This window comes from Entelurus aequoreus, linkage group LG13 (genome assembly GCF_033978785.1).
Source record: "Entelurus aequoreus isolate RoL-2023_Sb linkage group LG13, RoL_Eaeq_v1.1, whole genome shotgun sequence".
NCBI classification, from domain to species: domain Eukaryota; kingdom Metazoa; phylum Chordata; class Actinopteri; order Syngnathiformes; family Syngnathidae; genus Entelurus; species Entelurus aequoreus.
The window spans coordinates 820037-835385 of NC_084743.1; the positions used below are offsets into that span (position 1 = coordinate 820037).

The 15349-nt window shown below is 34.4% G+C and overlaps 1 protein-coding gene across 1 annotated transcript in view; it reads left to right on the forward strand.

Annotated features, from left to right (window-relative positions):
- LOC133663680 (platelet-derived growth factor D-like) overlaps positions 1 to 15349 on the forward strand; it is a 201301-nt gene that overhangs the window by 140745 nt on the left and 45207 nt on the right. Inside the window, exon 2 of the mRNA XM_062068364.1 lies at positions 9052 to 9266. Within this exon, the coding sequence (XP_061924348.1) occupies positions 9052 to 9266 (215 nt within the window). The remainder of the gene's footprint in view (positions 1 to 9051; positions 9267 to 15349) is intronic.

The window sequence follows — 15349 nt, forward strand, 5'->3', positions numbered from 1 at the left end:
TGTGTGTGTGTGTGTGTGTGTGTGTGTGTGTGTGTGTGTGTGTGTGTGTGTGTGTGTGTGTGTGTGTGTGTGTGTGTGTGTGTGTGTGTGTGTGTGTGTGTGTGTGTGTGTGTGTGTGTGTGTGTGCGTGTGTGTGTGTGTGTGTGTGTTCTTGTATTGTTGCCCTTCTTGAGACATGAAGAAGAAAAAGTATCTTCCATACGAGGAGGTGTGTACAAGCGATGACATAAATCATGGTCCCAATAACAAAATGAGGGTGGTCCCAAAAAAAGGAGGGATTTTTCAAATTGACTATCTGGTCAACATATGGAATAACAAGTGTGTGTAAGAAATTGAAATGCGCCCCCTTTGGCCAGAATGTATTGGGAAAAAAATATATATATGTATATAGAGACATACTGTAATAACTTGAAGTAAATAATGAAGATTAAAAACTAATTACAAAAAAAAAAAGTTTATTTTTTTTACTAAAAGCAGTCTTTTTCTCACAACGTGTCAAATTTTTTCTTATAAAATTGGGAACAACTTCTCATATTGTTTCTGTTTCTGTAAAATGGCAATATTTTCTCTTAAAATTATTACTTTTTATACGTAAAATTATTACTTTTTCATGCAAAATGGCGACATTTGTCATAGAAAATTCTGACCTTTATCACCATATTGCCAATTTGTTGGTTGTTCTTGTAAAATTGTGCATTTTTTTGGAGTAAAATGATGACTTTTGTCATATTTTTGCCAAGTAGAATTCCGATTATTATTATAATATTGCCAAAATGTTGAAGTTTCCTTATAAAAGTGTGACTGTTGTCGAGTAAAATTCCAACTTTTATCATAATATTGCACAAATGTTCAGTTTTTCTTGTAAAATTTTGACTTGCGTTGAGTAAAATGACGACTTATATTCTAATACTGCCAAAGTTTTTCTTGTAAAATTGTGACCTTTTTCTTGTGAAATTACAACTCATTTTTCACAACAAGAATTTTATATTTGCATAGTATGTATATATTATTAATGTTGTAAATACACATCTTTATATATCTAGGAAGTGTGGTCCCAAAGAGGTAGGCATTTTTCTCAGGTCTCAATTAGGTAACAAATACAAGAATATGTGTGTGTGTGTTCTTGTATTTTTACCCTTCTTGAGACATGAAGAAGGAAAAGTATCTACCATATGAGGAGGTGTGAACAAGTGATGACATAAATCATGGTCCCAATGACATTGCATCCCAAAAAAAATTTCAAATTGACTGTGTGTCGCTTTTAAAAGTGCTCCCCTTCTGGTCAACATATGAAATAACAAGTGTGTGTAAGAAATTGAAATGCGCCCCCTTTGGCCAAAATGTATTGAAAAAATATATATATATATGTATATAGAGACATACTGTAATAACTTGGAGTAAATAATGAAGATTAAAAACCAATTACAAAAAATTAAATAAAACTATTTTTATTTTTATTTTTTATTTTTTACTAAAAGCAGTCTTTTTCTCACGTGTCGACTTTTTTTTATAAAATTGGGAACAATTTCTCATATTCTTTCTGTTTCTGTAATATTGCAATATTTTCTCTTAAAATTATTACTTTTTATATGTAAAATGATTACTTTTCATATGTAAAATTATTACTTTTTAATGGAAAATGGCGACATTTGTCATAGAAAATTCTGACCTTTATCACAATATTGCCAATTTGTTTGTTGTTCTTGTAAAATACTGATTTTTTTTTGGAGTAAAATTATGATTATTTGCCAAGTAAAATTCCGATTATTATTATAATATTGGAAAAATGTTGAAGTTTTCTTATAAAATTGTGACTTTTGTCGAGTGAAATTACAACTCTTTTCATAAAATTGCTAAAAATGTAAGATTTTTCTTGTAAAATTGCGACTGTTGTTGAGTAAAATTCCAACTGTTATCATAATATTGCACAAATGTTCTGTTTTTCTTGTAACATTTTGACTTGCGTTGAGCAAAATGACGACTTTTATTATAACACTGCCACAATTGCATAGTATGTATATATTATTAATGTTGTAAATACACATCTTTATATATCTAGAAAGGCTGGTCCTAAAGAGGGAGGCATTTTTATCAGGTCTCAAGAAGGTAAGAAATACAAGTGTGTGTGTGTGTGTGTGTGTGTGTGTGTGTGTGTGTGTGTGTGTGTGTGTGTGTGTGTGTGTGTGTGTGTGTGTGTGTGTGTGTGTGTGTGTGTGTGTGTGTGTGTGTGTGTGTGTGGAACGCTCTCCCCGACCACCTGAGGGCACCACAGACTGTGGATGCTTTTAAAAAAAAGGCTTAAAAACCTTACTTTTTTTAAAAAAGCCTTTTTTTTTATATATGCGTGCTAGTTCTAGTTTGTATTATCTTTTTTTTTTTTAATACACTGCAGCAGGTTGTGTGTGTGTGTGTGTGTGTGTGTGTGTGTGTGTGTGTGTGTGTGTGTGTGTGTGTGTGTGTGTGTGTGTGTGTGTGTGTGTGTGTGTGTGTGTGTGTGTGTGTGTGTGTGTGTGTGTGTGTGTGTGTGTGTGTGTGTGTGTGTGTGTGTGTGTGTGTGTGTTTCAAAGCTTGTCTCGGGGTGCCAGGGTACTTTCATTTTCACTCTCACCTGGCGCTCTGCAGGCTGCGCTGGACTGCTGGCAGGCTGAATTGGACCAAAGCTCAGCAGTGAAAAGCTAAACGTTAAAGAATTCTTAGCCCGCCCCCCCCCCCCCCCCCCCCACCCCCCCACCCCCCAGGATATGGCAGGTTTTTTTAGTACTTTTTTTTTGTGATGGTCGCGGCCTCAAACGCCAGAATTTGCGGCAGCTTTTTCAGAAAAGTTGCGATGTTTATTTTCTCTAACGTTGACTCAACTTGTGATTTTAACGAATGTGTTGTCAATGTTTTAGGCGTTCATTGTAACTTTATACTTAAAAAAGCACAGGATTTCGACAAAAACTGGAAATTAAATACTTTATTGATGTTTTACTCGTTTTCAATCAATCAATCAATGTTTACTTATATTTTTGTATTTTATATTTTTAGTCCAATATCCCTCTTTCAATATTTTGGGTTGCCAAACCCTCTTCTAGTACATCTGTGTGTAATGGAAGATCTTTACATTTTTGTTTACATTGTATTATTTATATTTGTGTTAATTCACATTTTGTGTTGTTTTGTAATAGTGACTTTATTCGTAAAGGCCTACTGAAATGAAATGTTCTTATTTAAACGGGGATAGCAGATCCATTCTATGTGTCATACTTGATCATTTCGCGATATTGCCATATTTTTGCTGAAAGGATTTATTTGAGAACATCGACGTTAAAGTTTTGGTCGCTGATTAAAAAGCCTTGCGAGACGTCGCAGGTTGAAGGGCTCCTCACATTTCCCCATTGTTTACACCAGCAGTTCACACCGAAAAAGCGATGATTACCCCATTAATTTGAGCCAGGATGAAAGATTCGTGGATGAGGAACGTGAGAGTGAAGGACTAGAGTGCAGTGCAGGACGTATCTTTTTTCGCTCTGACCGTAACTTAGGTACAAGCTGGCTCATTGGATTCCACACACTCTCCTTTTTCTATTGTGCATCACGGATTTTTGTTGTCAAAATAATAAATGTAACATAGTAAATAGTTGTTGTTTTTATCGGTAAACAACATACATTTGTGGAATACACTACCGTTCAAAAGCTTGGGGTCACGTTGAAATGTCCTTATTTTTGAAGGAAAAGCACTGTACTTTTCAACGAAGATAACTTTAAACTAGTCTTAACTTTAAAGAAATACACTCTATACATTGCTAATGTGGTAAATGACTATTCTAGCTGCAAATGTCTGCTTTTTGGTGCAATTTCTACATAGGTGTATAGAGGCCCATTTCCAGCAACTATCACTCCAGTGTTCTAATGGTACAATGTGTTTGCTCATTGGCTCAGAAGGCTAATTGATGATTAGAAAACCCTTGTGCAATCATGTTCACACATCTGAAAACAGTTTAGCTCGTTACAGAAGCTACAAAACGGACCTTCCTTTGAGCAGATTGAGTTTCTGGAGCATCACATTTGTGGGCTCAATTAAACGCTCAAAATGGCCAGAAAAAGAGAACTTTCATCTGAAACTCGACAGTCTATTCTTGTTCTTAGAAATGAAGGCTATTCCACAAAATTGTTTGGGTGACCCCAAACTTTTGAACGGTAGTGTATATTATTCAATAACTGTTATTTTTGATAGTAACAGATACTACATCAAAACCTCTGTCTTTGTAATTTGATATATTTTTTGTTGTCAAAATAATAAATGTAACATAGTAAATATTTAAAAGTTAGTTTTATACAAATTATACAATTATATATTTTCTCATTTAACATTAATAGTACTTTGTTAAAATGGTATATTATTCAATAACTGTTATTTTTGATAGTAACAGATACTACATCAAAACCTCTGTCTTTGTAATTTGATATATTTTTTGTTGTCAAAATAATAAATGTAACATAGTAAATATTTAAAAGTTAGTTTTATACAAATTATACAATTATATATTTTCTCAATTAACATTAATAGTATTTTGTTAAAATTGTATAGTATTCAATAACTGTTATTTTTGATACTGACAGATACTACATCAAAACATCTGTCTTTGTAATTTGATATATTTTTTGTTGTCAAAATAATAAATGTAACATAGTAAATATTTAAAAGTTAGTTTTATACAAACTATACAATTATATATTTTCTCATTTAACATTAATACTACTTTGTTAAAATTGTATATTATTCAATAACTGTTATTTTTGATAGTAACAGATACTACATCAAAACCTCTGTCTTTGTAATTTGATATATTTTTTTGTTGTCAAACTAATAAATGTAACATAGTAAATATTTAAAAGTTAGTTTTATACAAACTATACAATTATATATTTTCTCATTTAACATTAATAGTACTTTGTTAAAATTGTATATTATTCAATAACTGTTATTTTTGATAGTAACAGATACTACATCAAAACCTCTGTCTTTGTAATTTGATATATTTTTTGTTGTCAAAATAATAAATGTAACATAGTAAATATTTAAAAGTTAGTTTTATACAAATTATACAATTATATATTTTCTCATTTAACATTAATAGTACTTTGTTAAAATTGTATAGTATTCAATAACTGTTATTTTTGATAGTAACAGATACTACATCAAAACCTCTGTCTTTGTAATTTGATATATTTTTTGTTGTCAAAATAATAAATGTAACATATTAAATAGTTGTTGTTTTTATCGGTAAACAACATACATTTGTGGAATATCTGCAATTTCTCATAATCGTCAGTGCATGTTGTTTTTAAATAAATACACGTAGTCGCAAGGAGGATTGTTCCGACAGAGAGTGGCGTCACCCTGACATTTTTTGTTTATTCCTCATCAACAAGCATTAGTAGTCAAGTAAAACGAGAGACATTTGCAATCATCATAACACAAAACAAGGTGACTGCAAATTAAACTTCCATTAAATTATATTTAATGGAAGTTTAATTAAAATGCAAAATTGTCCTTTTCTCTTGCCGGTTGTTTTTGTGTTGTTATCATGAGGGAGGTAATCATTTGCACGATTGTAAGCTCGGCGGCGCACACTCGCATATTTGCCACCACCTGAGTTAGGTGGAACTGGCTAAAACGGAAGAGGAGCATTAGTGCGTGTCAGTGACTTGCAGGCGGGGCCTCACGTGCCATCATGGAAAGAAAAAAAAATGTAAAAAGAAAAATAATTAATAAAATTTTTATATGTATCCAGTGATTATACTATAAAGTTATTTTCAATTTAACTTCACTTGTTTTAGATTATTTGTATTCAAAATCGCTGAATTTTCACATTTGCCGTTCAAATACTGAGAAGAAACTTGCGGTGAGTCACCAGCCAGTTGAGCCTCACCATGGATTGCGCAATGACTGGGCTAACTGCTGGCCTGCTGTGCAGTGAGAGCGTATTGCTATATGAATTATATTATACATTTCCATAGTTTAGTTAGCTGATGTATATAATGTACAGTGTATTTTGTCAACAACTGTATGTGTGTAACGTATTTCTTGTGCTGAGCGGTCATAAAACGGCTGCGAAGACGCACTGGCTGAGGCTCGCGGTAATCCCGCCTCATGGTGCTAGCGGGCGCTAGTGATCCCAGGGATCATTTTAGCGACTACTCGGCTGCAGAATAAGGGACAACAAGCAGGAACAGTTAGCGATCGTTTATTTTTTCCTCTCGCCTGGACTTTTAACATGGAGGATTACATATCTAAAATAAAACAGTTTTCTAAACTGGACTTTCAATGGAAGCAGGAGGTAATAATTAAAGGAAGATCTCCATCGAGACAGAGAGACTTTTAAAACTGAAGAAAGATAAGGAAGACTTCTATGAACAAGTTAAAGATGCTTTTGTTCAGAAGGAGCGGCGCATGGACTTCATTTATAAGTAGAGATGTCCGATAATATCGGTCTGCCGATATTATCGGCCGATGAATGCGTTAAAATGTAATATCGGAAATTATCTGTATCGTTTTTTTTATTATCAGTATCGGGGGTTTTTTTGGGGTTTTTTTGTTGTTGTTTTTTTTTTATTAAATCCACATAAAAAACACAAGATACACTTACAATTAGTGCACCAACCCACCCCATTTACACTCATTCACACTCATTCACACAAAAGGGTTGTTTCTTTCTGTTATTAATATTCTGGTTCCTACATTATATATCAATATATATCAATACAGTCTGCAAGGGATACAGTCCGTAAGCACACATGATTGTGCGTGCTGCTGGTCCACTAATAGTACTAACCTTTAACAATTAATTTTACAAATTTTCATTAATTACTAGTTTCTATGTAACTGTTTTTATATTGTTTTACTTTCTTTTTTATTCAAGAAAATGTTTTTAATTTATTTATCTTATTTTATTTGATTCATTTTTTTAAAAAGTACCTTATCTTCACCATACCTGGTTGTCCAAATTAGGCATAATAATGTGTTAATTCCACGACTGTATATATCGGTTGATATCGGTATCGGTTGATATCGGTATCGGTAATTAAAGAGTTGGACAATATCGGCATATCGGATATCGGCAAAAAGCCATTATCGGACATCCCTATTTATAAGTAAAGGTAAGACCATAATAACTTTTTTTTTAATTAAATGTGCTTTTTTGTGTGCTACAGTTTGTATGTGTATAGTTAAAGTTAAGTTAAAGTGCCAATGATTGTCACACACACACTAGGTGTGGTGAAATTTCTCCTCTGCATTTGACCCATCCCCTTGTTCACCCCCTGGGAGGTGAGGGGAGCAGTGGGCAGCAGCGGTGCCACACCCGGGAATCATTTTTGGTGATTTAACCCCCAATTCCAACCCTTGATGCTGAGTGCCAAGCAGGGAAGAATGCTGTTATGAGCTTTTGAACATAACCCGTTAACCGCTGCCAATCAAATGGTGAATAAGATACTCTTTAGTGTAAATCTGACTGTGATGAAGTCAGTGCCTCACCAGCCATGAACCTCACCGCACGTCACTGGTGCGTTTGAATTTAACGACGTCATGCATGCAGACTGCACGCAAAATCCAATGTTATTGCCTGTTGGCAGCTGTTTATACCCGTAATTCTAACCTTAGAGGCGTTGAGACAAAACGAGCTGTTCCTAAGCTTTGAACCCTTTGTGCGGCTAACTTATAGATTTATCTTCGCTAACGGCCATTATGTAAATAGTTTAATTTAAAAAAAGCAAAACAAGCAAAGACACTGAAAAGGTGTGTTATTGTTTGTGCCGCCGCACCATCTTTTGGACGACTTCGCTCACCGCAGGGCTGAGCTTTCCAACCGGAAGTACAAGTGCATTGTTAGCCGCCCCCAGCTAGTAGTTCTTTACTATTTAGAAAGCACGGAAAAGAGAAATATGTGTGTGTTCTTCTCTCACACAGCCATTGTGAATAATGGGCGACATTCCCAGCTCAGTAGCCAGCGTTTTATTGTGAAATTCACGGCCGCTTTAACAGTGAATTAAATTTAAAAAACAGACATGGTTTATCGTTATTGTTCATTTTTGGTGTGTTTTTTGTCAGAATAATTGTATATAAGTTATCACACAACTTTTCTATGAGTTGAAGACCGTTTGCCCGGGTTACTATCCACTAGTGCTAACAGAGCTGTCTTTGATCTTATCAAGCAAAAGGCAGACAGCTTGTAAAACTCCACTGTGTGCGATGGAATGCGCCGTAGAGGTGTCGGTTTCTCAGATCTTGGGATAGCCACAGGAAGGACCTTATCAGGAGCCGAAATCTACAAGCAGGGAGGGGGGCAAACCTGACACCGCTCCACAGGAAGGACCTTATCAGGAGCCGAAATCTACAAGCAGAGAGGGGGGGAAACCTGACACCGCTCCAAGCACCTTTTTGTTTGAACTGTTTATGACCCAGCTGCTGTATAATGAGACCCCCTTATACACGACGGTTTTAACAGTGAATTAAACTAAAAAAAAAACAGCCATAGTTTATCGTTATTGTTCATTTTTTGTGTGCTTTTGTCAGAATAATTGTATATAAGTTCCCACACAACTTGTTTTCTATGAGTTCAGGTTGCCCTGCGTGAAGACCATTTGCCCGGGTTACTTATGCACCTGTGCTTACAAAGCTGTCTCTGATCTTATCAAGCAAAAGGCGGACGGATTGTAAAACTCCACCGTGTGCGATGGAATGCGCCGTAGAGGTGTCGGTTTCTCAGATCTTGGGACAGCCACAGGAAGGACATTATCTGGACCCGAAATCTACAAGAAGAGAGGGGGCAAACCTGCCACCGCTCCAAGCGCCTTTTTGTTTGAACTGTTTATGACCCAGCTGCTGTATAATGAGACCCCCTCCCCTTAGAAGCAGCTGCAGCTATGTAATCAGAGAATGCTCAAATAAATGGGGAGGCGTGGAACACTTAAATTGAATCCTGTCTCTGTTTGATTCCTTGCTGGCTGCTATAAAACACTATAAACAATATTTCTGCCAATGTTTGCATGTTTTATGACGACTAACAGTCGACCACTGCCTCACTCACCGCAGACTTGTACCGCAAATGCGACAACGTCACGGTCACGTCGGAGGGCGGCGTCATCCACAGCCCCCGCTACCCCAACTCGTACCCGCGGAACCTGCTGTTGCTATGGAAACTGGTGTCGCCGCCAGGAAGCAGGATACGCCTGGAGTTTGACGGTCACTTTGGCCTGGAGGAGGCGGAGAACGACGTGTGCAGGTGAGGCAACTTGAGGATCGTTCAAAGTTGGCAGTGCTTCTCAATTATTTTCTGTTACGCCCCCCCTAATAATAAGAAAAAAAATCGTATTATTCTTATTCTTATTATCCTAATCTCGGTCGTGGCTATAGATAGTATTATGTGTGTACAAACTTGTTTTAAGTACACCTCTGCATAACATTGTGTCTTTATTAACAATTAAAGAAAAAAATATGGAGCAAAATACAATAAAGAATAACTTTATTACCATAGTTTTTTTAGTATGTAACAAAACAGATTTCAAGCACACAAGTTTGCATGAAATTAGAAAATTGTAATCCTTATTTTATCTATAAACCTAAACCATTTAATACCAAAAAATGATTAATATCAAGTTCAAAATTGATCAGCAACATTGACTCTGGAGTACAATACATAAAACACTAAAACAAAAATGAATACATCAATTTGCGCAAATTTGTTTTTATTTTTAATCATTATATATTTGTATTCTCTATTATCGAAGCACTGAGTTACAGTTACAAGAAGTGACAGTAAATATGTGGATTTAACTCTAAATAAATAATATGTATGTATATTTATTATTTATTTTAATATTATTTATATTTATATATATTTTATATATATTTATTTATTATGTATTATTTATTTTAATATTATTCATTATGTATTATTATTTATTTATTTATTTATAAATATAAATCCAATAAAATAATAATAATATATAAATAAACAGAACTGAATTCAGTTCTGTTTATTTATTTCATTCATAAAATATCAAACAATAGAAGAAAAATAAGATTAAAATAACATTAAAAACCTCTAAAGTGGCCACATGCGTGGACAGCACCTTTTAGCTCTTATTTCCAAAATTGTGTACACTACTGAATTGGGGTCTTATGGCCACTTATGTGGACACTTATACTGCCATCTGGTGGTGTCAGAAGAGTATAACATACAATGGAATTTTGGGGTAAAAAAAAAGTGTAAAAATAGGAATTAGCATGTCACTAAACATGAAGTACACGTTTGTGTACTTATGGACTAAGTACATCATATAAAAATATGATTCTTAGTTTTTATTCTAAATAGGGTGCAATAAGCCCAAATAGCAAAGAGAAATACAAAAAAGCATGTAAACAATTAGCTTGGGCTTTAAGAGGTCTTAATTAAATTAAATAAATTATGAATGAAAAGGAGCAGAAAGAAGTTAGAAACTTATATCTGTCCTCTATTGACTTTCAATGTTGGCAACTACAAAGCCTAATTTTCATTTTGGCAATAATTAAACCAATAATGAAGACATATTTGTACTTTTTTTAATAGATTTACATTGTTTTATTCCACCGTGTAGCTAACACCGCCGCTTGAAATGTTTCCTTCCATTGTCACTCTTCTAAAACTAGATTTATTAAGACCTCCGTTCCTTTTGGATCATAATCACTTTCTCTCTTTTACAAATCTGTTTTGAATGCTGTTTGGTAGAATCGTAGCGTGTGACTTGTACATGATTTTTAGGATATTATACTCTACCACAGGGGTCACCAACCTTTTTGAAACCAAGAGCTACTTCTTGGGTAGTGATTAATGCGAAGGGCTGCCAGTTTGATACACACTTAAATAAATTGCTAGAAATAGCAAATTTGCTCAATTTACCTTTAACTCTATGTTATTATTAATAATTAATGATATTTACACTTAATTGAACTGTTTAAAAAGAGGAGAAAACACGAAAAAAATGACAATTAAGTTTTGAAACAGTTTATCTTCAATTTCGACTCCTTAAATTCAAAATTCAACCGAAAAAAAGAAGACAAAAACTAGCTAATTCGAATCTTTTTGAAAAAATTTAAAAAAAAAATTATGGAACATCATTAGTAATTTTTCCTGATTAAAATAAATTTTAGAATTTTAATGACATGTTTTAAATAGGTTAAAATCCAATCTGCACTTTGTTAGAATATATAACAAATTGGACCAAGCTATATTTCTAACAAAGACAAATCACTATTTCTTCTAGATTTTCCAGAACAAAAATTTTAAAAGAAATTCAAAAGACTTTGAAATAAGATTTAAATTTAATTCTACAGATTTTCTAGATTTGCCAGAATAATTTTTTTGAATTTTAATAAGTTTGAAGAAATATTTCACAAATATTCTTCGTCGAAAAAACAGAAGCTAAAATGAAGAATTAAATTAAAATGTATTTATTATTCTTTACAATAAAAAATAAAAAAATTACTTGAACATTGATTTAAATTGTCAGGAAAGAAGAGGAAGGAATTTAAAAGGTATATGTGTTTAAAAATACTAAAATCATTTTTAAGGTTGTATTTTTTCTCTAAAATTGTCTTTCTGAAAGTTATGAGAAGCAAAGTAAAACAAATAATGAATTTATTTAAACAAGTGAAGACCAAGTCTTTAAAATATTTTCTTGGATTTTCAAATTCTATTTGAGTTTTGTCTCTCTTAGAATTAAAAATGTCGGGCAAAGCGAGACCAGCTTGCTAGTAAATAAATACAATTTAAAAAATAGAGGCAGCTCACTGGTAAGTGCTGCTATTTGAGCTATTTTTAGAACAGGCCAGCGGGCTACTCATCTGGTCCTTACGGGCTACCTGGTGCCCGCGGGCACCGTGTTGGTGACCCCTGCTCTACCACTTTATGACTTTCAACTGTTGGAATATTGGCTTTCCCAGTATATGCATTTCCGGTAATGATACTCTTTTCTGCAGAAGGAAGATTGCATTCAAACACCTTCTACATAAACGACCCCACAATATTTAGGACGGAAAAAGGAGGTGAAGAGGTTAAATGGGTTTCACTGGCAGGGAGTTTTCATTTTTGGCAAACAATTTGTCCTTCAGGCTTGACGAAATTGACTTTTTTTTTAATATGCGGCACAATTGCCTTTGTAGGCACAAACAAGAAAGAGAACAGCAGGGGGGAGGAAAGACTTAAAAAGGCTAATGAGCTTATTTTGGATACAGTTATCCAACAATTGGTACGGTAATTAACAACAATTATTACTGATTTACTAACACTGAATGCACGCCATTAGGCCATAAATAAAAAGAAACATGGACCATTAATGGCACAACACAGAATGTATGACGAGGGGTCTCAAACTCACAACCTGGGGGGATGGAATTACTGAACAGATACTCTTACATCTCATAGAAATGTGTCTATTATCGACACGATCACGGAAGAGTCTGTCTCTCCATAGTCAGTCATATAGCAGCCATTGCATCCTTCTGAACGTCGTTTGTGCTTAACTGTGCCAGACTGATTCCAGGTTGGATAAATCACACTGCGTCTTACTATTGTGAACAAACACACATTGGGCAACTTCCAGGTGTCTCTAACCATCTCCTGAGAACTCACCAGTGTCCAAAAAAATGTAATTTTTACGTACAATTCTACATTTTCAACTAAAATTTGGAATTCTGGTAGGAATTGCGTGTGAGTGCATGAGCCGCCGATATGCCGGAGTGGAACTGAAATGCTTGAATGTCCAGGTTGAGGGGAGTCTGTGGATGTTGGAACGGTTCCAATCGGATAAGAAATGTGGGATATGAAGAGTTTGGTATGTTTCCCATTCATTGTCAATGGGGAGAAAATTACCGGAAAACTGGGAATTTTGGGAAAGGGAAAACATGTTTTGTGTTCAATATATGGGAAGAGTAGTGTGGGTGGACGGTTGAAAAGTCGGAATCAGGTTTAAAAATGCATAACATTTTGAGAATTTTGTTATTTTTTATAACTATGAATATATTCATTTTACTTAGAAATTTGGAAATTTCGGGAAAAACTGTAATTTTTGAAAATAGGGCTTTGGAAAATTGGGATTTCTGGATTTTTTTCTGAAATTGGAAAATGGTAGTTTGATTGTCCAAGGTGAGTGGAGTGTGTGGATGGTGGAACGGTTCCAATCGGATAAGAAATGTGGGATATGAAGAGTTTGGTATGTTTCCCATTCATTGTCAATGGGGAGAAAAATACTGGAAAACTGGGAATTTTGGGAAAGGGAAAACATGTTTTGTGTTCAATATATGGGAAGAGTAGTGTGGGTGGACGGTTGAAAAGTCGGAATCAGGTTTAAAAATGCATAACATTCTGAGAATATAGGTTATTTTATAACTATGAATATGTCTATTCATTTGACTTAGAAATGTGGAAATTTCGGGAAAAACTGTAATTTTTGAAAATATCGATACTAGCACAATTGCCCTAGATGATATGAATGTGTTGGAATTTTTCAGAACGGTTGAAAAATGTTGACGTAGTAACAGTTCAAATTTCAATTGATTGGTCTTTCGGAATTCTGGGAAAACCGTGAATTTTTACGGAAAAAACCTAAATTTTGTTGTCCCATTTAAGAAGAACGTTTTGAAGGTGGAATGGTCACAAACGGTTGAGAAATGTGCACTGTGAAAACTTTCCAGGAAGAGGTGAAAATAGGGTTTTGGAAAATTGGGAATTCCTGGATTTTTTTCTGAAATTGGAAAATGGTATTTTAAAATGCATAACATTTTGAGAATTTAGGTTATTTTATAATTATGAATACGTCTATTCATTTGACTGGGAATTTCCTAGAAATTTGGAAATTTCGGGAAAAACTGTAATTTTTTAAAATACCGATACTAGCACAATTGTCCTAGATGATATGAATGGCTCGGAATTCTTCAGAACGGCTGAAAAATGTTGACGTAGTAACAGTTCGAATTTTAATTGGTCTATCGGAACGTTTTGAAGGTGGAATGGTCACAAACGGTTGAAAAATGTGCACTGTGAAAACTTTCCAGGAAGAGGTGAAAATAGGACTTTGGAAAACCGGGAATTCCTGGAATTTTTTTGAACTCGGAAAATGGTAGTTTGATTGTCCAAGGTGAGTGGAGTGTGTGGATGGTGGAACGGTTCCAATCGGATAAGAAATGTGGGATATGAAGAGTTTGGTATGTTTCCCATTCATTGTCAATGGGGAGAAAATTACCGGAAACTTGGAATTTTGGGAAAGGGAAAACATGTTTTGTGTTCAATATATGGGAAGAGTAGTGTGGGTGGACGATTGAAAAGTCGGAATCTGGTTTAAAAATGCATAACATTTTGAGAATTTAGGTTAATAATAATAATACCTGGGATTTATATAGCGCTTTTCTAAGTACCCAAAGTCGCTTTACATGTTAAAAAGGTTATTTTATAATTATGAATATGTCTATTCATTTGACTGGGAATTTCCTAGAAATTTCGGGAAAAACTGTAATTTTTTAAAATATCGATACTAGCACAATTGCCCTAGATGATATGAATGGCTTGGAATTTTTCAGAACGGCTGAAAAATGTTGACGTAGTAACAGTTCAAATTTTAATTGATTGGTCTTTCGGAATTCCGAGAAAACCGGGAATTTTTACGGAAAAAACCTAACTTTTTTTGTTCCATTTAAGAAGAACGTTTTGAAGGTGGAATGGTCACAAACGGTTGAGAAATGTGCACTGTGAAAACTTTCCAGGAAGTGGTGAAAATAGGGCTTTGGAAAATTGGGAATTCCTGGATTTTTTTCTGAAATTGGAAAATGTTAGTTTGATTGTCCAAGGTGAGTGGAGTGTGTGGATGGTGGAACGGTTCCAATCGGATAAGAAATGTAGCAATATGAAGAGTTGGGTATGTTTCCCATTCATTGTCAATGGGGAGAAAATTACCGGAAAACTTGGAATTTTGGGAAAGGGAAAACATGTTTTGTGTTCAATATATGGGAAGAGTAGTGTGGGTGGATGGTTGAAAAGTCGGAATCGGGTTTAAAAATGCATAACATTTTGAGAATTTAGGTTATTTTATATAACTATGAATACGTCTATTCATTTTACTCAGAAATTTGGAAATTTCGAGAAAAAATGGAAATTTTGAAAATATTGATACTAGCACAATTGTCCTGGATGATATGAATGGCTTGGAATTTTTCAGAACGGCTGAAAAATGTTGACGTAGTAACAGTTCAAATTTTAATTGATTGGTCTTTCGGAATTTCGGGAAAACCGGGGATTTTTACGGAAAAAGCTTTTGTCGTCCCAATTAAGAAGAA